This window comes from Drosophila elegans, unplaced genomic scaffold (genome assembly GCF_018152505.1).
Source record: "Drosophila elegans isolate 14027-0461.03 unplaced genomic scaffold, ASM1815250v1 contig_476, whole genome shotgun sequence".
Lineage (NCBI taxonomy): Eukaryota > Metazoa > Arthropoda > Insecta > Diptera > Drosophilidae > Drosophila > Drosophila elegans.
In genome coordinates, this window is record NW_024545863.1 from 10,701,985 (window position 1) to 10,724,244 (window position 22,260).

The following is a 22,260-nucleotide window of genomic DNA, read 5'->3' on the forward strand; positions in this document are numbered from 1 at the left end:
CAACGGCAAAAGGCAAGTTGCCACCGCGGTCATGCCCCCAGTTTCGAGCTTCAAGTGCGGCACAGAGTGGAGAAACAACAACAATTTCTGTGGAAATGTGTAAAAAGCAGCGGTAAGTACAATACATAAGTCAGATAAGTATGTAAGTTTCATAAAAAAAAAACAAAAAAAGCAAACAAACCGAAGGCGGTAAGGAACAACAAACCAAAGACTTATGACGTTCACAGAAATAACTTAAAGACAAGAGTTTTTCATTTTCAGCGGCGCTTCCTTGGGCTGTGGAATTGCACTGCCCAACTTCTGTATTGTAAACTCAACTGAAAGGCACGACACGTTCAAAAAAAAAAAAAAAATGAACCGAAAAGCAAAAACACACACTTGGTTCATCTTGTTCTTCCGGCTCTGAAACCAAAAGCATGGGATCTGGATTGGGATTCGGATTGAGAATGGTTTGGGGGGTTGGGGGTTTTCAGGAAATGGGAAATGGGCGGAGAAACAGAGGCGGTTAAGGTTGTAAAATAATGTTAGTGCCTGGTAGGGCTGTATATAAGGTATTTGTTGCTAGAGCAAGCATAACATTTGAATCAACTAAAAAATAATAACAAACATTTACTCATGATGAATAAATTGGGTAAATCGGTAGTTTCTGGTTTTTATGGCAAACGCGAGAGATATATATGTGGCATATATATGTTCTTTTGGTAAAGGGTCCTCTCTTTTTTCTTTTTCTTTTTGTTTTTTTTTTTTCTTTTTAACTGGTAAGAGTTGTAGTTGTTATTGTAAAAGTTAATTGTAACTAAAATCCGTTTCGTATAAGTATACACCAACAGATACAGATATGGGCATAATATATACATAAAACACATTCAGGCATTGTTCTCAATAGTACAAAATGTTTACAGCTAAAAAGGCACACAACAAACGGTTTCGTATTTGGTTTTGGTTTTCTTTAACTTTATTTTCAACAAATTGAATTGTTGCAGTTTGTTCTTTAGCAATACACAGGCTACGACAAGGAACTCAAAAACAGGCACACGCAGAGTCGCAAAAAGAGTAACAAATTATGGAAAAATACCAATTATGTGTGTGTTGTGGTGTGGTGTAAAAAGCCAGGATATGCAGGATACACACGGGTGTAATCGACTATATTGGGGTTTGGGTTTTCGAGACCGGCCTTGTGTCGTATTTGAGTAATGATTGTAATTAAGTAGCAACTACACTTTATGAGTTATACAAGGCACAAAAGAAAGGTGTAGGGTGGGCGTGGCAGTGTCTGGATGTATGAGTGTATGAGTGTATGAGTGTCGTGTGTCATGTGTCATGTGTGTGTGTGGGGGTGTCGGATGTTTTTCATAATATTTTTTAGTTGGAGTGTGTGTGCGTGTAATGGTCAAATTCTACGGAGAAGCGTTTGTAGCATATATATGGGAGTATATCATGACAAGGCAAAAAACGACATCACAGACATGGAAAAAACGTAAGAAAAAACTGGAAAATAAATTATAATACTTTTGCAGTTGGTTTTCGGTATTCTCTTTGCGATTTATTTGTTTTGTTTTTTTTTTTTTGGTTTTGTGGTCGGACCGACCGTTAAGCGCAGAGTTATATTAGATAGCCGGACTAAATTACAGTAGAGTAGTGGCCCAAAACATTCTAACGCACACGCACAACAAACAACACTTAGAACGAACGCAATGATAAATGAGAGACACACACAGCTAGAAAGAAGAAGGAACAAAGGATTGAACCAACCAACGAACGAACGAACAAACGACACAATCGTAACTTATGAGTAACCGAGAGCAGAAATTGTTGAGTTTCATGTTAAAATTACATTAATTAAATTACACACATGTATGTACAGAACGGAGGGGAAACCGAAAACAGAATAAAAACTAATTAAACAGCAACAAAGCAACTGAGGAAACCAAAAACAACCGAGGAGGAATCGAACTCAAAAGGACACAAACACGGACACACAGAAAAGGAAAGAACAACACAGAATGGTGAACCCATAGAGCAAATAGTAGTACGAATAGTAGTAGTAGGTTAGGTAGTAGTAAGGTAAAGTAGTAGTAGGTTGTTAGGTTAGGTAGAATGTAGTAAGAAGAAAGTACAATAAGTAATTGATAAATGAGACAATTATACTAGCGGTCACCGGGCAGCCCATCCCAACATTTCATCATCATATACAAAGATGTACTCGATATATATTCGTGGCTAAATATATATCACTTTTCTTTCATTTTTGGTTGTGGTTCGTTTGTTTTTTTTTTTTCTCATAGGCATGTGCAAAGGAGCACAAAATTTAGCTGAAATCCTTTTTGTATTAGACATCCACGAAATTGATATAGAAAACAAAGTATGACAGAGATTGGGTAAAAGTAATGAACGCATGGCTTTCTATACATATGTGTCTCGAGTTCGCTTTCGTAGGCTCTATGGAAACAAATGATTTTTCCTGTTTTAAATCCTTTTTTATTAAAGCGAAAACAGAAATCAAAAGCGGGAGTTGTGAGGGATTGTGGTGGGGATTTCGGGTGCGGTTGGGTGCATTTTGGGGATCGGACAACTGAGGAAACTTAACAAACCGTTAAATGAAATTCGAAAGGCATTCTTTGAAATGGAATGGACGTTTGGGATGTACGATTTCCAAGAGATTGGCAGACTTGATCTGATTAAGAAAAACAAGGCAAAGAATTATTTTGAAAACATTATTAATCATAATAAGGAGATTTACAAACCGTTCACTCGGATCACAATCAAATTTGAAGTTTTAAGTGAGGAAAGAATGATAAACTTAGAGGTATGGGTAATATATTACAAGTGTGTTTATGTACATATGTACATCTCTTCATGCACCGCTACCAATCTTGGAAATCCTACTTATAGCTTCGTCGAAGGCCGAAGCTCCTGAATTTGGGTTTGTCATAATTTTTTGGGTTTAGTTTCGCTCGCTCATGGTTTTACTGTACAAAGTTGATGACGATTTTTTGTTAGCAGTGGATTAATATAAACATTAATAATCATAATCATGTACAAATACAAAGAGTTATATATAATATTCAAAAAACAAAATCAAAGCGTCTCAATTGGTGACAACGAACAGTATCTCAAAAGTAAACTGAAAATTAAATCAATCAGTAGTAAATATGTATGTAAGTATGTATGTACCAACAAACAAACACAATTAAATATCTGTACAAGAGAATATATGGAATTTGGACCTTTATTTACAGCATTGTGTGTTATTGTCATTGTTCATATTCACATTTATACAACTGTCGTTTACGTTGAGGTTGTTGCTTCTGCTTCTGCGTCTGCTTCGGATTCGGTTTCTGATTCTGATTCTTATTCTGCTGATGGTGATTATTTTATGTTGCTACGGGTATTGATTGTTTGCAGTTCTGTCGAATTTAGCTTTAATGCACGAGGCTATATTTATGGTATGCAGCTCTCTACACTCCCCAGTAATTCGGCAAGGGGCCCAAGGAAGCTAGACACGCAAAGATAAGTGAGCCGAGCATAAAAATAATAAATAAGTATCAACAAAACACAGAGCTCAGCCGTAACCGTAACAAAACAAGGCATACAAATTAAGACGAATGAGGTTTATGGCACGAATTTTATGCGCATACAATACTACGAAAATATATACATACACGTATAGACGTATAGACGTGTATCCACGAAATTGACAATGGTACCGTGGCGGATGGCAAATAACCGGGCCAAAGTGGAACCGACCACGACGGTACGGATCTGAATGGAGCGACAACAAATTAATAGAACAAACGGGCACCGACGACAACCAAAACGGGCAAAAAATGAATGAGCACATAAAATATTGCATAAATAAATGAAATGAATTGAAATGAAATGAAAATGGCAATGGCAATGCGAAAATATATGTATGAGAGTGTGTGCCCGGCCCGAGAACACACGAAAACAACAATTGGCAACACACCGTGTTTGGCCACGAGCGTTGGTAGATTTTACGGGGCCAGAACCCGGGGAAAACACTCGAAATTGGTTGACACCCCGGGCGCCTGACGCCACTGAATCGCCCCGGAATCGGAATCCGGCTCTGTTCCCGGGTGTCCCTAGGTAAATAAGTTTTTATGCTCGGTATTTGGTATTCGCGCTGTACATATAAATATAGGTATATATGTATTTACGCGGCGAAAACTGTACCAACTCACGCAGGGTCTGGCTGCCCTCCTCCAGCCCTCCTCCAGTCCCCCCAAAAAAAAAGGCGGAAAACGAAGGAAAAGTGGGCACATGAAAATGCCAAAAACTATATAAAATAAAATAAAACTCGGTGTCGGACTAGGTTTGGGGTTGAGTTGGTTTCGTTTGGTTTGGTTTGGGCTGGGTTTCTGCGCCTTCTGGCCTGGCTAACAAATTACCCAGTCAACGTTCAGGTGGAAACTCCCACCCAAACACCCCCTCTTCCACCCACTCACACCCACACGCACACCCACACACAAGCCATGGAATGGCAATGCCCTGTTATGTGTGCGTGTTGTTATTGTTCATGATTTTCCCTTTTTTTTTTTGCTCGTTGGCTGGCATAAAGGCATGGCGCAAACATTTTTACCGACATTTGATTAAATTTAAATATCCTTGCACCCAAATTGGCAAAAGCATGTCCTGTTATGTTATAACACCAAATAATATAAAGGAAATTATGAGGGCGCAAAGAATGCGAATATACGTACGCTGAACGCCGAAAAAGATAAACTCATAATAAAATGCCCAAAAAAACTGCGGGAGACTGCAAAGAATTATCGTTGAATATTTTCCCAAAAAAAAAAAAAAAAAAAGAAGAAGAAAAACTCAAGAAGCCATGGGGAGGGCAACCTCCTGAAAACGGCAAGTGCTCGGATGCCGTAGTTTTGCTTAATTATTTTAATTATTTTTATATACCGCCTACGCTTTTGCACTGCAATTAAAACGCTGCGGCCTGGCCTTCATTGAGTGCCCATCACCCCAACTTAGGCTTGTTTTTTATTCCCAGGGTTTTTTCGCTTTTTGCAGGTGGAGTGGAAGGTAGCTGGAAGTGAAATTGGTATGCAAATACTGCCTGGCAGCCCGTCACAGGCTACACAAAATGTCTGGCTAAAAGCGCTCACAAAATAAAAAGCGGTAAACATAATTAAGGGGGGCACTGCCAGTGGGATAGAAGAAGGGGGAAGGGGACGGCGTGCTGGTCGAATGGCTAGTGATACTAACGTACTACGTACGTGTGTAGTTTGTACTCGAAAATGCAATTTAAATGGCAGTTAGCAAACGCCCCGAAGTATGCAATTGCTTTTGATGGCTCGCATTGGATTATCATTGATGCCAATGAATCGAAGGTTTCAGGAATCGGGCAGCCGACTTGTTCATTTGATTGGCAGCTCGCTTACACGCACTTTGCTACCAGCACAGCTACTCACGGTCAAAATAATAGTGACATCACCTTGACATGTGCTTTCAATTATCTAAAATCACTTTATACAAATTCTCGAAAAACAGCAATAGTATACTTCCAAAACTCATATTCCGCAAATTATTTTTATTATTTTCATATTGCCAATAAAGTATTCAATACTGATAAAGTATGGAAGTTCAACCGTATCTAAAGATTACAATTTTCCCTCAATAAACAGATACCAAACACAATGTCTTGAATGTCTTACAAACACTTTATTGGTTGGCCGCACTATTTTTGCATTTTTTCATACTTTGTGTTTTAATTTGTAGCACAAAGTGTACCTATTATGCTAACCATAAGTGTGCATTGCCCTGTGTGTGTGTGTGTGTGAGGAAAACATTGCATATCCTTTGATGCCCGACACAAGTGAAAACGACACTACATTAGCCTTATAGCAATTAACAAGGCTTTTCCTACTAATCCCATATGTACAAGTTTTCAGTAATTGAAACTGTCGACTGTCTAAGCCCAATTACAGTCTGCCAAGCCAGAATACATTGTTTCCTTGTGTATATGGTGTATGGTGGCCATAAAAAAGACTGAAACTGTCTTAATTGAAAGCAACTTTATAATGCCTTTGGTGAGATTCTCAATTTAAAGCGCATTAAAATGGCCAAAAATGTAAGTTCTAAAGGATGAGCACTGAGCAGTGTTTTCAACGCCGTGGGGCTTGCTCTTTTATCCAAAACTGAAATTTAATCTCACATTTGTGTGCGCACTTGTGTGACAATCTAAACAAATAATGATTTAATAAAGAACAAGCACACACGCACGCAACTCAATTGTACATACTATTGATACCATTGTTTTACGGTCTGCTAATCAAAACCAACTCGACCCCGCCCCCGCCATCAACGGTGCTCCTGAATTATAAATGAGACCTAAAACTCTCGTTTAATATTTAAACAAAATCAAATCAAGGAAAAGCGGAAGGCTGGCAACACGAGGCAGCCAAGACAGCCAGTCAGCCAGTCAGGCAGTCAGCCAGTCAGGCAGTCAAATAGACTGTCAGACAGTCGGACTCGAGCTCCAGCTCGGAAATATCAAGTGGAAAATATCAAATTGTGAGGCCAAAACCCGATGGGTGGTGGCAGGGCGTGGGCGTGGGAGTGGGAGTGGGCGTGGCGTGGCGTGGCGTTTTTCAAATGCGAAGCCAACTGTCTGACTGCGCTCTGGGCCAAGAGCTCGCCACTTAAACTAATTTGATTTCTATTGAGGCAAACAAATAATAAATAATGAATTTACATTTCTATGCGTGTCCGGGTGGATTGCGTTGCCATGACGGATCTGTATCTGGATCTGGATCTGAATCCGGCTGGAGGAGAGGTGAGGAGAGTGGAGGTTAAGTGAGCATGTAAGAAGGTCGAGCGGCGGTGCTGGTAATTAGGTGCACTGCAAACTCGAGCTCGCTACCTGATTATGAACTAAGCGGATTGCACTTATTAACGACGCGTTATGGATGCGAATAAAATGTTTGCGAACGGAATACTTTCGGATAATTGCTGCGAGCACTTCGAGTCCCTTCTGAACGAAGTGAAAACACTTTGACACTCGGTGTCAAGTTTCCAATTTCCATTTTCGACCTATAAATAAATCAGGGGCCAGCAAGTAAAGCAAGTGGGTTGTGAATGCGATGCCAGATAAAGCAAAAAAAAAAAAAAAAAAAAAAAAAAAAAATAGGATAAACAAACTTAGGCAATAATTCTTCGACTGCTTGCCATAGTACTGAAACTTATTGGAAATTCAATACACTCCCCTGCCGTCAAAATCTTTATTTGAATAGATTTCGGGAAACTGGTTCAAGACTTCACGGCTTCAATGCTCGTACCTCTGTGTCGTTTTCTGATGAATGCTCGTCGTGTCCGGTGTGCTGGTCTTTGGTTTTGTCATGATTGAAGGTGAGATTTATTTACAAATGAGTGGATAGGTCGCATCTCTGGGATCGCAACTAAATACAAGTTTGTTTTGTAAATACAAATGTGTGGGTGCTCATTTGGGGTTCGGTTTGCTTTGTTTGCTATACAGAACTATATAGATGGGAACAAACGCGAAACGAACTGTACAAGAACTTAGCAGCGGCTGGTTAAAATGTACAAAATTTCAAATATGCAAATTTCAAAACCAAAATCCAATCAAATTTCTCATGTGTGTGCACACCTCTATTTGTTATTATTCATCTCTCGATATTGGAAGCAAAAACACACTGGCACACACTCTCACACACGTATTTTAAATTCGAATTGCTCTAAATTGATTTGTAGTTGTAGTTTTAGTTTGGGTTTTAGTTTTGGTTTTGGTTTTTAGGTTTGGAGAGATATGTTGCTGTTGTTAAAATTGTTGAAAATGTTGAAGGAAGGAAAAGTATACATATCATATAAATATTGAATAGAGTTTGCAAATATATATGGATATATATTTAGATATATGTAAATGTTTGGTAACAAAAAATAGATAAGAAACAAACAATTGATTTTTCAGTCTCATGTTCCGGGTTTTCTTTTATATATTTACACAATTTGTTTTTCGCTTGTATTTGTTAATTATTTACATTTAAGATGAACCAAAAATGCACAAAACCAAAGGAGAAAGGAAACTGAAAAAGAGAGAAACAAAAATTCTTAACTAAAACTGGTTATAGTTTCCTGTTTTGCTTATTTTCTTCTCTTGATTAGATTGGGAGTTTGCCTTTTTATTCCGATTCAATTGGATTTGGAATTAGAATTAAAGACTGCTCGCTGTTTTCCTTTGTCTAGATGGTTTTTGTATTTTGAATATACTGAGTAGAACCAATTGTTGTTTTGGCCGTCGGTTTCGGTTTCAGTTTCAGTTTGGCTTTAATTGGTTGCTCTGTTGGGAGGGGTTAATCTGCTAATCCGCTAATACGCTTAAAAATCGCAACTAAGTAGCTTAATTGGATTGACACTAACTTTAGGTATTGGGTATTATTAATAGTGGTACGAGTAGTTTAAGTTGTAGCTTTTCGGGATAAATTGCAACGTGTGTATGTTGAGGAAAATATACAGTTCATTTTGGTTTTGTTATCGGTTTTCTAGGTGGTTATATATATATTTTTTGTGGTTAGATATGTACTTCTTTTTGATTGATAGATTGAGTGGTTATTCATTGTTGATTGATTGGTTGATTGCTTGATTAAAGTGAGGTGAGTTCGAGATATACAGAGAGAGAGAGGTAGAGAGAGGACCCTTGCCATGACAAACGTAAACAAAGTAGAGTTATTTTTATTCATTTCGTATGCAGAGTAATTGTTGTTTGAGACTATTTACAAGTTTGGTTTGGTTTGGTTTCGTTTTTTTATTTTTTTTTTTTTGTTTTGTATAATAAACAAAAGGTTGCTTTAAAAATCATACAAGAACTGAAACCAAAAGAAAGATCGAATCAAAGAAAAAGAAAAAATCAATGAAAACTTATCAGAAATACCGAAATAATCACTAAAAATCCTGCGTTTTTTTTGTGTGTGTTTTCAAAAGTGTTAAAAAATTGAGAACGTGTTTTTCATTTTTTTTTTTTTTTGCTTTTCAGTTGGTCATTTGACAGAACGAAAAACTTTTGTATTCTCGTTTTGAGTGAAATGAAAATAGCGCTTAAATGAAAAGATTAGGTTAGTCATGTTGGTTAACTAAGGGAGCATTTCGAAATATGTAAAACAAAAGGTTAAAATAATAACGGTTAACTGGTATTTTTAGATAGCGAGTTAGGAGATAGAGTCTTTGTATTTTCATTTTAGTTTGCTTGCTTTGCTTATAACTTATTTTAGAAAGAGATATAGATATAGAGAAAAATATAAAGTTAATGCTTACAATCATTCATATCGTCATTGGATCTCATTATGTACTGATCCGATGAAGATAGTCTTGAATGCCCGTTCGTATTGGGATGAGCTCCCCCCCTATGATCACTTTGTTTATTAGAGCTACGCATCGCCAGTGCAGATGGGTTCGACTGATGCATATACATACTATCACCTTCGCACTCACTTTCTTTATATTGGAGCACATTTTTATGCTTCTCATAGATAACCAGGCAACGATGACATCCTTTCCTAAAAAAGTTTTTGGTTGCAACGAAAAGTTTTGTATTCGGTATTTGGTATTCGGTATTTGGTATATAGTATTGCTTGTATATAGTATAATGGTTATGTGGTTCAACATTCATGTTTCTGGTTGGGTATACTTTGGTTCGGTGGTGTGGGATGTGTTGGCTTGTTATCGGGTTCTTGGCGCAATCGACAAATAAAATGATTGGTAAACTAAGGCTAAGGCTTTGACCGGGAATTCTGAAAGTCCCTCCGTGTGTTTGTGTGAATGGTATCGGAAAAGAAATATCTTAGGTATATTTACTGGGTGCAAAACAACGAGAATCACACTGAAGCGATACCCCGTCGCCTACTTTCAAATATATTTCGATGTACTCTTGCCAAACTGGTACAAAATAAACATCTGATGATCCCAGAAGTGTGGTCCAAAATCGAAACTGGACAATTTCTCAAGAAAGAGTGACTAACTTGAAGTGTTTCGACTTTGCCCACGTTTAAATATGTTATTATCCATTGAAAAGCGATTACTAAGTTGATGTTTTATTTCGAGTAGAAGTAATTAAATGATCATCGAAAGAAACTCAAAGGACGTACACTTAATAACACAAGAAACTCACAAAATATATGTTGTTGAAAAGTGATGTAAAAATAGTTTGAATACATATTTATTCGTATAGATAAGTTGATAACGTTTCAAAATAAACAGTTTCATCTTGGGTTTTGTTTGATTTTTATTGTGGTTAGGCATAATGTAGGGGTTCTGTTAGTTTCCTAGTTGTTAAGAAGTTGTTGGGACTCGGTTTGGTTTTGATATGTTTACTATATTTATTGGTATACGACAAAAACTTGTACAGAACAAAACGAATGCAAGCCGGAGGAGAGGGCGTGGCAAAAAGTGAATTAAATATGGATACAGTCCCCGCCTTCGCCTCCAGCAGCACAGCAAAAAGGCCAATACTATTTAAAGAGTAAGAGTAAGGCAGCGGAAAAAATCAAAAAACATTTTCACAATTCAGCTACAACCGAAAATCTTAGCTTACGGATAGGATTATTTATATGTTTATTAAGTATTTATAAGCATAAACATGGCAAAACACAAAATTTAAAATGAACTCCACCACTTGGGTACATTATTGTTTTCCTTTTTTTTTTTTGGGTACGTCTTATTTTTTTCGCATTAAGGAAAGCAGCTTAAAAGGGTTTTAATTGTTTTTCACATAGCTCTTTACGACTAAAAAACATTCATACGAAAGAAAACAAAAGAGGAACTCCAGACCAAAGCAAAAGAAATGGCATGGGAGCGCAGTACAAAAAGCAATTTTCCTTTAAATGTCTTCGGTTTTCGTTTCGTTTTAAATGAGAAATCATCGGAAGGAAAATGGGCAGCAACAAACGCAGCTGCTAAGTGGGATGAATGGTTGAGTAGCACAGTCATAGAGTAGTCAAAAAGGCAGTTTTCTAAATTAAAAACACAATACGTGGGTCCGTAAAAAGTTTGATTTAAATTTTAGCTCTAACTCAGTAGCATTTACAATACGAATACGAATGGGTTCACAAACACAGGCACGGATATATCTATCGGGCGATATACATATAGGGACTCAGAGCTAAAAGGGGGCCGGGTGATTTGGTCTTGGTACATGACTGGCTCTTGTCAAACATCCGAATTACGAGCATCGCGCTGCCTCGAAGAATGTGCCCTGCACACGGAGGAGATGGAGTGCGGAGGACATGGCGGCAGGGTGCTGCAAACAAACTCGACTCAAACCCGTTTCAAAGGCAAAAGTTGAGAGCAGCAGCTGGCAGACAGCGGCAACATCAACAACAACAACAGCAGCAGCAGCGACAACGTTAGCGATAACGTTGACGACAGGTTTGACTGCATGTGTGAGTAAAGCGGTACACGGAGAAAAAATTCAACTTGCTGTATATACATTATTTTTATTAGATGTTCCAAAAAAACAAAGCCTAGGACTGTCAGACAACAGATTTTTATCTTTATTAAAAAAAGTTTATTTAAATATATAGCTTCTAAATTCAAGAAATGCCTTTAAAGTTCTTAAGGTATTTTTCCGAATTTCTGAGGAACCAAACATCCTTTAGAAGGAAGTTCTCTCAGCTTATTGTAAGGCACAAGATAATTATTTGATTTCTAACTACTTACACTCATTATTGTATCAACTTTAAGATTATTTGTATTGCATTTTAGTTAAAACAAATTTGTAAAGACTGGCCAATGAATTCGTATAAGCTTTGTCCTCTTAGGATATTAAAATATGAAAAAATATAAAAAAAATGTTAGCTTGTTCCTGTATATACATTTTTATTTTACTGTTTTTTTAATTAACTCAACAAATGGAAGCGTTAAGAGTCTAAAAACGTCAGGTTATTCCTCAATTTCCTAAAATGGTAACTTTTTATAAAAGCATTTTTACTTGATATACTTGATATGAAAGAGAGAACTCTTAATGGTTTGATACAAAATGGAATCATAACAGTTAAACATTTTTTAAAAGCAATATGAGGCATTGACTTTTTAGCTCATGTTTTTAAGGTTTTGTAATGCGATATACCTTTAGGTCTACTGAAGTTTTAGGTATAGGTCCTACTTGCAAGTTGCTATTTTCTCTCCGTGCCCTGAGATATACGATGTCGCTCACCCCTTTGCTGTTGTCTTTGGGCAGCACTCCACTCTCTCCGCCGTGCTGACTGGCTTCTTTTTAATGATTTTAATGAGGTTAGTGCTGCATTTTCCTGCCCGTGCGGAGGGTCCTCAGCCTTACCTTAACACATTTTACCGAGCACACACACACCTTCCTCAGTCAGAAATGAAAACTTATTCAATTATAGGCACTCTTCGACAAAGGAACCAACACAAAAAATATATGTATGTGGGGAAAAAGTAAACCAGAACATCTCATTTTCCTCGGCCTGTGCCAAAAACGTTCGAGTACTTCGCCAGCCAATGGATCGAGTATCGGGTTGAGATGTTAGCATATTGTTAACGGGCAGGGGCGGGACCCACGCCCCTAAAAAGAGGGGCTGGGAGGTCCCGGCCAGAGAGATGGTACTTACTCGTCGACAATCAGATATTTGTTACCATCGGAGGCCGCACACCTGCCGCGATAGCTGAACTGGGAGCCCTTGATGTGTATGGATTGCTGATAGCCGGACAGGAACCAGGAGCCCTCCCATCGTGCCGGAAACGTGCAATTTGCGGGCGCTGCAAGCCAAAATACACAGTAATAATTTATTAATAAACGACTTAACCATTAATGCATTAAGATATTATATTCCAATTGCCTCCCCGTGGATGGTGCAGATGGGTGATGTGACCTCAATTGCGTTCATTGTTCATTTAAGAGCGAGAGCCGCATAAAAGAGCAACCGCAATCTTTCCCAATGAAGTGCGTTTGCAGGCACATTTATTTAAGCACACATAAGCAAAAGTATTTCTTTATTGATAAATTTAGATTTCGGTTGGCCACTTTCTTTGGCTGCTCTTCTAATTGTATTGTCAAGTTTTTGGGTGCCAAGATTTGTGGCTTTTTAATTTGTAAATTGTTTCAATTATTATTATGATTGTATTTAAGTGCGTGCGCATAAGGGGCCGCAAATTTACGACCCGCCATCAGGAGTGGGATATGCCAGTAGGGTAGGGATAAAGTATCCGTTTAGGGGAGGGCAGGCGCATAAATAAGTTGAACAAGCCAGGCAACCAAAAACTGCTCGTAATAATAATAATGTCACACACAGATACGCACATATACACGCGCAGCAAAACTACCGAAATGGCAATTGTGAATATCAAAAAAAAAAAAAAAAAAAACCATACCATACCAAACCGAACGAAACGAAACGAAACGGAACAGCACAGAGAAATGGGAAAGGCGAAGCCAAAGTATAGAGAAAGAAACGTAAACGGAAAGTTAGCTAACGGCATGCCACACTCGCACACACAGGCAATAAGTACTATATCCCATACAATGGGTATAGACCCGCACACACAGCCACGTATAGCAAATGGTAAAACCACCCTCTGAGCCATACATATAGCTTAATGTTTGGGCACGATTGGCAGCGGCAGGGAGTTCGAAGTTGGCTGTGGACTGTGGGGTGTGGGGAGTTGGGAGTTACCGAGAAGGGTGGTGGGCAGGAACCGGAGCGGAGATGGCGATGCCAGTCCTGATGCCGACGGGCGGTGGGTATGCGGTCTAGGAACTGAGAACTGAGTACTGGGAACTGGAAAGTTCGGAACTGGCAAGTCGCAGATGGAGATGGAGATGGAGATGGAGATGGAGATGGAGGACGGTCCGAGCTCGGGCTACGCATTTAAATACAGAAACTCGCAAGGAGAGACGAATGCGCGCACCCGAGCCAGAAACAGAAACACAACCAAAGGCAAAGAGTCGATGTGCAGAGGAAAAAATTCGAAATCACTTCTGTCAAGATTTTCTCTATTATATTTTCTAATAATTTTAATAAAAAAAAGTTTTAGTCCTAGCCATGTTTTGAACATATATAGCAAACGCAATTTTTTTGTTTCAAAACGATTTTTTTTTATATTAGAAAAGAATTGCTTTTTTTTTTTTTTTTTGCTTTAAACATGTGAAATGAATATGAACACTATGACTAACATAGTATTCTTTCAATTGAATAAAATGTGAAGGATTTTTTTAAATGCCATTCCTATTTTCAAAATTTTAAAGCTTTACATTTTTTTAAATTTTCAAAGTCTTCATGGTTTTTTTCATGATTTTTCAACGATTTCAAGTTGAGTATTAATTTACAAATAATTATATAAATTAGGTAAATTAAGTATATAGTTTTTCTCTGTGTAAAAATGGCAGCAACTACAGTGACAGCGGCAACACGGTGCCACACTCACACCCAAGCTCAAACTCAAACTCACACAGAGCCGTACTAACAGCGATACACATTTTATTTTATTATTCCTCTCCTTTCTTTTATTTTACTTGTTTCTTGTTGATTCCATTTTTTTCGCTTTTTGTTTTTACATTTGCGGCAAACAAAAGGTACTCATGCGCAGGATCAGCGCAGCGCTCTGAACTCTGAGCCCCAACTGAGCCGCAGCTCAGACCTCCGAACATATATAGTCGTAGCCGGAGCCGTAGCCGTAGCCGTAGCCGGAGCCGGAGCCAGAGCCACGGCGTGTGTGTGTGTCGTCCAATGACTTGTGCTTTTTACGGGCCGCATTCGCTTGGCTGTCATAATGCGGCCCATACGCACAGCGGGCTGCCTGTTGTGTGAAAAGTGTAGCACACTTTGCCGGGCAGCCACCGCCCCGAACGATCCGAACGATTCGAAAGTCCGGACTCAGGACTCCGGACTCCGGCCTCCGGAACAGGGAACAGGGAACGAACCCGGAACGAAGTACCGAAACCACCCCCCGCCGACGAATAATTGTTTCGCCAATTTCGAGTACCGTGAATAATTTTCCAACATGATTCAATACTTTTGCCCGAGTGGCGCAGCGAGCATTGTTGCTGCCGCTGATGGCAACACAATCATCATCGCACGTTGCCCTTCGCCCTTAATTCGCTACCCCTGAAATGTGCTGCAGGACAAGCTTAAGTAAATACAAGCTGAAAGCAAATATTCGACGACAACGACGACGACTACGACCACGAGCGACTGCCAGGCATTCAGGCAGACAGACAAGCGTACAAATGCGTATAGACAGTTGAAATGATGGAAGCGGAAGCGGGCACGGGCACGGTCTTTCAGATATTTGTTTTCGGTGTGTTTTTCGTTTGGATTAGAGTGGCTCAGAAAGAAACACACATAACGGGGAAAAAAACATGCAGATGGTGGGAGAAATGGAGAAGCTTAGGCAACAAAAAAAGCAACATGACAACATGAAGGGGGAACCAAAATAAAATAAATATGCTCAAAGAGTTGCTCATCACAATGGATCCCTATAAACTGACAGTAATCAGGTGCATTAATCAAAATAAATCTCGGGGAGCTTTGTCAGCTGTAAGGTATCTAAGGCGACTTTTCAGCCATATACATGTGCTAAACAAGAAATAGGAACTCGAAAGAGCGTCGCAGAATAATAATCTTGTAATTGGGATAGCTTTAGAATACATACGTATGTATAATATGCTTAATGTGATACAAAGGTGCTGTGTAAAATGAGCTACATAAATACATTTTTGCAAAATATCAGGCTTATCACAAAACTACTGGACACAAATTCTTATCGTTTTATCATTGATCATTATCATTAGTGTGCAGTTCTGAGTAGTAATTATTTTTTCCAGTATTCAATTAAGATTGACAGTAAGAATATTTAACACGATATTAATTATGCACTACTCCGTCATTTGTGGTTCCTGTTATGACAAGCAATTTCCTATCGCGAGCAACGTACACTTATCTTATCTACGATGATCTATAATGACAACTTCAACGCGCTAACAACTGCTTAACCCAATTATGTTGCCCACACTTATGGGTGTGCGCAATTTGAAGAGCTCGTTCGTTAGGCGGATGGGTAGGGGTAGGGGCAGGAGCAGGGGTATATTTAAGGGAGCCCAACACATTACTGGACCACCCCTATTGACTGGCTATACGCACCCCGAGCGAACAGACAAACACTTATTCTAGCATATAGCCCAACTCAAAGAGCATGACGCTTTTGCCTGCGAGACTCATTTGCGTTTTGGGCTTGGGTCTGGATTTTGGACTTTCGTTTCGCAGAGGGACAGCTGTGTGTTGGCGAAGGCGGCGGCGGAGGTGGAGGTGGAGGATTAGGGGCGGGGCGACCGAAATGCTTTTGTCTAACTTGAGTGAATTATGGTCAGCGGTCGGTTGGTCGGTCGGTCGGTGGTCGGCGGTTGCTGGCTGTTTGTTTCGGGCAATTTCCGTACAATTTGCCATTGCATGTTGCTGTTGCCGGAGCGGCTGTTGCTGCTTCTCCGCTTGTTGTTTTCATTGTTTTTGAGTTTTTTTTGTTATTTTTTTTTTTTTTTGGTTAAATTCGCTCATGGAGAAACAGTTGAAACGCATTATACGAACGCAGAGCTGCGGTCACAAACTACTTATGGATTCAATTGAGCATGACCAGAAGAGGGGGTGGCCATGGGTGTGGTTGGGGGATTTGAGTAGGAGGGATGAGCCGCCAGCTGACGCTCCGTTGCGAGTACAAATTATCCCACAAAAATTAAATGAAATTGGGGTTTGGGGAGGTCCTGGGTCCCGGGGTCCCGAAGTTGCTGGGGCACTTTCTTGGCGCGCCAAGTGAAATTATAAATTCTTATCATAGCGCTACTTATCGGCGGGGGCTACTCACCATCTTGCCGACCGCCCCAGCCGCTGACGGACGTGGCCAAAAGAAGCATAAGCAGCGGACCCAGCCAACTTTGTGTCGACGTCATGGCGCAGCTCCTGCTCCTTGCTGTTTTCGTTGTTGTCCCCGCTGGGAAGCTGGATTCGTGGGAGTGCGAGTGCGAGTGGGTGTGGGTATGGGTATTGGTATTGTTTCCGTTGCCCGGCAGCAGCTGCTGCCACAAGAACATCAGCCACGTAATGCCGGAAAGTTCCGCGGCCTCGCCCCGCCGATCCAGACTAATATCACCGTTATAGTTAAAGCACCTACATTCATCATACTCCTCATCATGCGGCAACGCTGCACCAGTTGTGCCCCTTGCCGTTGTTTTTGTCGTTGTTTGCGAATTGTGCGCGGTTGTCGTTGCTGCCACTCCCTCTCCTGATGCTCCTTTCATTGTTGCTGGGCTAGTGCTGATTGGATTTACCTGGGCCAGCGACGCCGCAGACGCATGACTTGGTCCTTCGCGCCGGATTCGCTCACGTCGCCAGCATCGCTTGCCGCATTCCAAGACGCCGCCTTCCACGTTCACCTGTACATCCCCGCCAGCAACAGTGGGCATAACTAATTGCGACGTCTGACGGAGATCGGGGCAACTATGCCCCGCTGCGGCCACGGGTAACTGAATACCCGGCAGCAGGAATTTACCAGCCCACGAGGAGGACATTGTTGCCGCTGCAGGTCCTGTTGTGGTTGCTGCTGCTGCTGCTGCTGCTGCTGCTTCTGATGTTGCTGTTGCTGGTGTCAACGTGGCCGCTGAAGCATGTTTATCATAATTTTTATGTTCCCAGTCGGGCGGACAACAGCAGCTGCCGCTGCCAGGGCTCAAAGTCTGGCTTCGACTCCGCCTCCTGGTGCCGACCGCAGGCACATGCTTACATGGATAGCAGAAAGGCGGTAAATAGATTAACGACGTTGTTCCTGCTCTCGTCTTGGATGTGGACGTGGAGCTGGTGGAGCTGGAGCTGGTGCTGGAGCTGGAGCTCGCCGTCCTCAGAGTCGCCTGCATTGGTTGCTGATGTGGCTGCTGATGCTGTGTGTCCTGTGGGGACAGAGACAAGAGTGGAATATTTTATTATTATAAAGCACAAACATGCTGGCTGAGCCAAGTAAATATGATATAAGGTGGCGGCGAATTTGAATTTAAAATAATGCTTCACCCCGGCACTGGCATATAAAAATAATCCCACAAGATTCATTGTTCGGCCTCCAACACGCACCAAAACAGTTGCTCGTATATACATGTATAAATAAAACTTCCTCGGCGGCGCATTAAAAAGCAATAAAAATAAATATGGGCTCTGGGAAACCGACACTCCAATCGAAATAAAACTTCCAACGATGCGTAAATCAAAAATCACGCGCTATAAAAAAATTAGACACAAATTTATACGCATCGATTTATGTGTGTACCCAAAAGCGTCTGCATCTGCCCCCGTCGCACTGCCTTTGCCAGCATTTCCTCCGCTATAATCTTTTCATGCATTTAGCGCCTCCAGCTAGGGGGAAAAACTCTACGAAAAAGAAAAACCACTTGAGAGATTTTCTGATTCTTGGCATGTGCGTGTCGCGGAATTCACGATCACAGACCCACCAGCTTGGAAACTCTTAATTTCCATATCGCATGCATGCTTTTCAAACAGCATATATGTATATATACATTTTTTCCAATTAAGAGAAACTTTATTGGACACATTTATGGCTCGAAAATACTGTCGGAAATTATATATTGAATTGGAATTAATTTGTGTGGAAGTCCCATTCCTAACGGATCACATCTCTTTTGACAAATTACATGTGAAAAATGTGAATCCATCTATTTTCTTGGGTGTGATTACTTTCATATCAGGATTTTTCTAGTTAACCCTTTCATTTCAAAATTATCTTTGTGTTTTTATTTAATCCGGGCATGAAAAAAAAATATTCTATTCCTTCAAAATTGCACCCACTTTAGTTTAGCTGTATTTCAAAGATCTATTGTTCTTAATCTTTGAAATTGAATAAGATAACGATGACTTCCGGTAACCTAATTATTTTTTTTACTGCTTTTCAACTTATTTTGTAACTTTTACCTTCTTACCTTTCAATAATAAGAGAGGACTGTAACATTCACTTCCTGGAATGGTTCGGAAAATGAAAAGCTTTCCCCCAGCTACCACCAAGATTCGACACGCCATGTGTCATTTATAATGTCATGAAGGTTCTCCTTAAAAATTCTGCATGCTTGAAAGAATCTAAATCAAAATGGGGGGGACTTCCCCGGAGCGAACACCAAGCAAGAGGACAAGCTTGTGAGGCATAATGCAATTTTGATGTTGTGTAAGCGCTGCTCTTAGCCCATCATCTATGCTAATTAAGTTAATTAAAAAGTACCAGCAAAGTATTTGCACTTGGCCAACTTCACGTCATAATCAAAGTGGAGGCGGCGGCGCATCGAATGGAAAATGAAGCCCCAGTCATGTCAAATGCTCTTAAAAAGCCAGAGCTGCCCCTTCCCCCAGAGATGCTGGATATGAAGATGACGATGGCGATGACGAAGACGAGGGAAATGGAGGTGGAGCGATGTTGCTGCCGCAGATGACTATGTCGCCATCCACACAGTCGAGTGTCTTTATTTAAAAATGAAGAGAACGGAGACCAAAAAAAACGAGGCCAATTATAAGCTCCATCATTAATTTGAATAAAATTAATTCTCCCAAAACATACACAGGGAATGAAAATGCCACAAAAGAAATATGCCACAAAAAGAGAAATAAAGAAGGTGGTCGTGGGCTGAATGACAGCAGACGGTGGCAAATAAAACATTTAGGCGGAATTATAATTTTACTTTGCTTATTTATAATTTACGTTTAAAATGTGAAACACCTGACAGCTAAAGAGAATTTATGTTTGCATGTTTTCCATTAATTTATTTTTCCGAGGCGCACCCCTCCCAAGGAAACTGCCACGACCCACAACTCCAGCCTCGAACTGCACGAAAATGCACAGCAGGAGGGTGCTCCCGGGGGCAGCAGGCAGCCGGCAGCAGGCAGCAGGAGGAGCCAAAAGATGGGCACATTTCGCTATCACGTTTGGACTATAAAACAGGCCAGCCCAGGCCACACAGCCCCATCCCTAGCCCCCGGAGCCGTGCTGATGATGTTGTTGATGACGTGGAGCGCCGCTGCATAGCACCGCCAAAAATGGCAAACGGGAAACCCAAGACACTGGTACCAACCAGAAAGCAGAAGCACAACACTCCGAAAAACAATCGGGTAACATACTTTTTAAAGGATCAAATTTGTACTGATTAGCCTACCAAAATTTCTTTCTTATGCAAAGTCTTCAGTTAGTGGCATCCATTAAGGGATAATGAATCGAAAAGAACTTATTTTAATTTAATAGAAGTGAAAAATCTGTGTCTAATTTGACCGGTATTCCGAATTTATAATAAGTGAATGAAAATAGTATTCTTAATAAACCTATTGTACTGAAAATATGTAGTTCATAAAAGAATTATCCTGTACTGTTATTGCTAATACAAGTAATAATATAATTTGTCTTACTCAGTTTGGATGAATTCAACGGACTTTTTTTCGAGTGTATCTCTGGCACAGACACAAAGACAGAACGAGACGGAGACGGAGACGTCTCGACGCAGTGCAAAAACTTGTCAAGTAAATATAAACGAAATGTGTGGCACGGCCGGGTCCGTTTCGTTCCGTTCCGCCTTTACTTGCTTTATTTTATTCCCATTTTATTATTATTTTCACCAGGCCAAAAGACGCAGACGCCACAGCAGCAGCACACATAAAAAATATTTTTATGCAACATTTTTATGATTTCCGTCTGGCTGCGACAGCGGCGTAAGCACAAAGAAACTTCGCCCAGTGACAGAGAGGCACACGGTCCGCCTCGATTCTATTTTCCAATGGCGAGTCCAAGCCATCTTCTTCACCTGGTTTCAATTAAAAGACACTTTTCTTTTATGTGACGGCTTATTTCTCATTACGTTTGCCATGTTCTTTGTTTTTATTTTCATTTCAATCCGTTTCTAGGATGCCGAATTCGAATCGGAATTGAAATTGGAAATTCCGACCGGGGTTGCACTGTGGGCCAACGACCCCTTTTGTTGGCCAAAATTCCTAGCTCGCTTAATTTAAAAGATTTCAATGTAAAAAAATTACCAATAGTTATATGATTCAATAGGCTGGTTATGCACAAACATCCTAATAACTACACCCTAAATCTGCCAAACTAACGATCATAAAAGTTCGAGTGTAGTTGTTCATGCTATACTAAAAACGTCCTCAATATCGGATAGTTAAATATTATAGTTTCTATAAGAACAACTGGGCTTTAAATTTGCTTTCACTCTGATTTCAATCTGTAGATTTTTTTTGTAGTCACCAAAGTGTGCCCTCGAATTCCTATAAATTCTACTTGGAATTCCTTAAAACTTTACATTATTGCACTTGTCTTGACCAAGGCGTTCATTATCAGACTTTCTGGAACTTGATTGTAGATTGGTGTTCTGTGAATGTTATGAGGAATTTAACAAAAAAAGTTTTTGTCAAAGAAAATGTATGTTGGCCCATAGTAGGTTGGACTGCTGGTGTTGACGGCCGCTCACTGTTTTCTGGAGGGGCGAATGCGAAAGCGAATGGAATGGATGCGTTTGCTCCCTTGTCTCACTTCATCAATCATTAATTTCGTTTATTTTTAGTGAAAATAATCACTTTGGGCAACATATGTGACCGAGCAGTGTTTCGCATGTGCTTGCTGAATGGAAAGGGCTGGGATGGGGTGGATTTCGTCTGGGGGTTGGGTGAAAGTCTGGCGAAGAGTCTGAAAGATGCGCATGGTCCAAAAAACACCTCCATGCAATTATCAAATGGACTCTGTACCCTTCGAGGCTGCGTGATGGTCTTGCTTCTTTGGTTAAGTTAATGTGTGTGAAATGACTTTATTGGTTTTTCAGGTGGTCCGGCCCGAGTAAATGATGGCCTTGGCTCATGCAACGGTCTATTATGGACACATGTGTCCCGTGCGCTAAGGGTGGGCGGTTGAGGGAGTTAAGTGCGACTTAGATGGGATAATAACGCAGACATTAGAACATTTTCTAACCCCTCTTAAGCTTTTACAAAGTGGTCAGAACAATTAGGCGCAGTACAATTTGGTGGAAATTGATCGATATCTTAAATAACTACCCTATGGGGAAATTAAACAGTCTTCATAATTACATAGCTTGTCTCACGGTTTAAAATTAAAGACTTAAAAATATATGGCACTCAGTTATATTGACTACTTAAGTTTACCATTGTAGTCAGCTAAATGTATATAATTAGAAGATAGATGGCAAGAACGTTAATCGTACAAGTCTTGACTTTCTGG

The 22,260-nt window shown here is 40.2% G+C and overlaps 1 protein-coding gene across 3 annotated transcripts in view; it reads right to left on the minus strand.

The window, feature by feature from the left end:
• The window catches only part of LOC108141043, a 29,985-nt gene that overhangs the window by 4,727 nt on the left and 2,998 nt on the right, over positions 1-22,260 (minus strand). For 2 of the 3 annotated variants that reach the window (XM_017264175.2, XM_041709578.1), the window contains exons 2-4: positions 16,852-17,929; positions 12,609-12,756; positions 9,298-9,539 (exon numbers count right to left, since the gene is read on the minus strand). In XM_017264175.2, coding sequence (XP_017119664.1) covers positions 9,298-9,539; positions 12,609-12,756; positions 16,852-17,929 — 1,468 coding nt within the window. The remainder of the gene's footprint in view (positions 1-9,297; positions 9,540-12,608; positions 12,757-16,851; positions 17,930-22,260) is intronic. The other variant, XM_017264176.2, reaches the window with a different exon arrangement.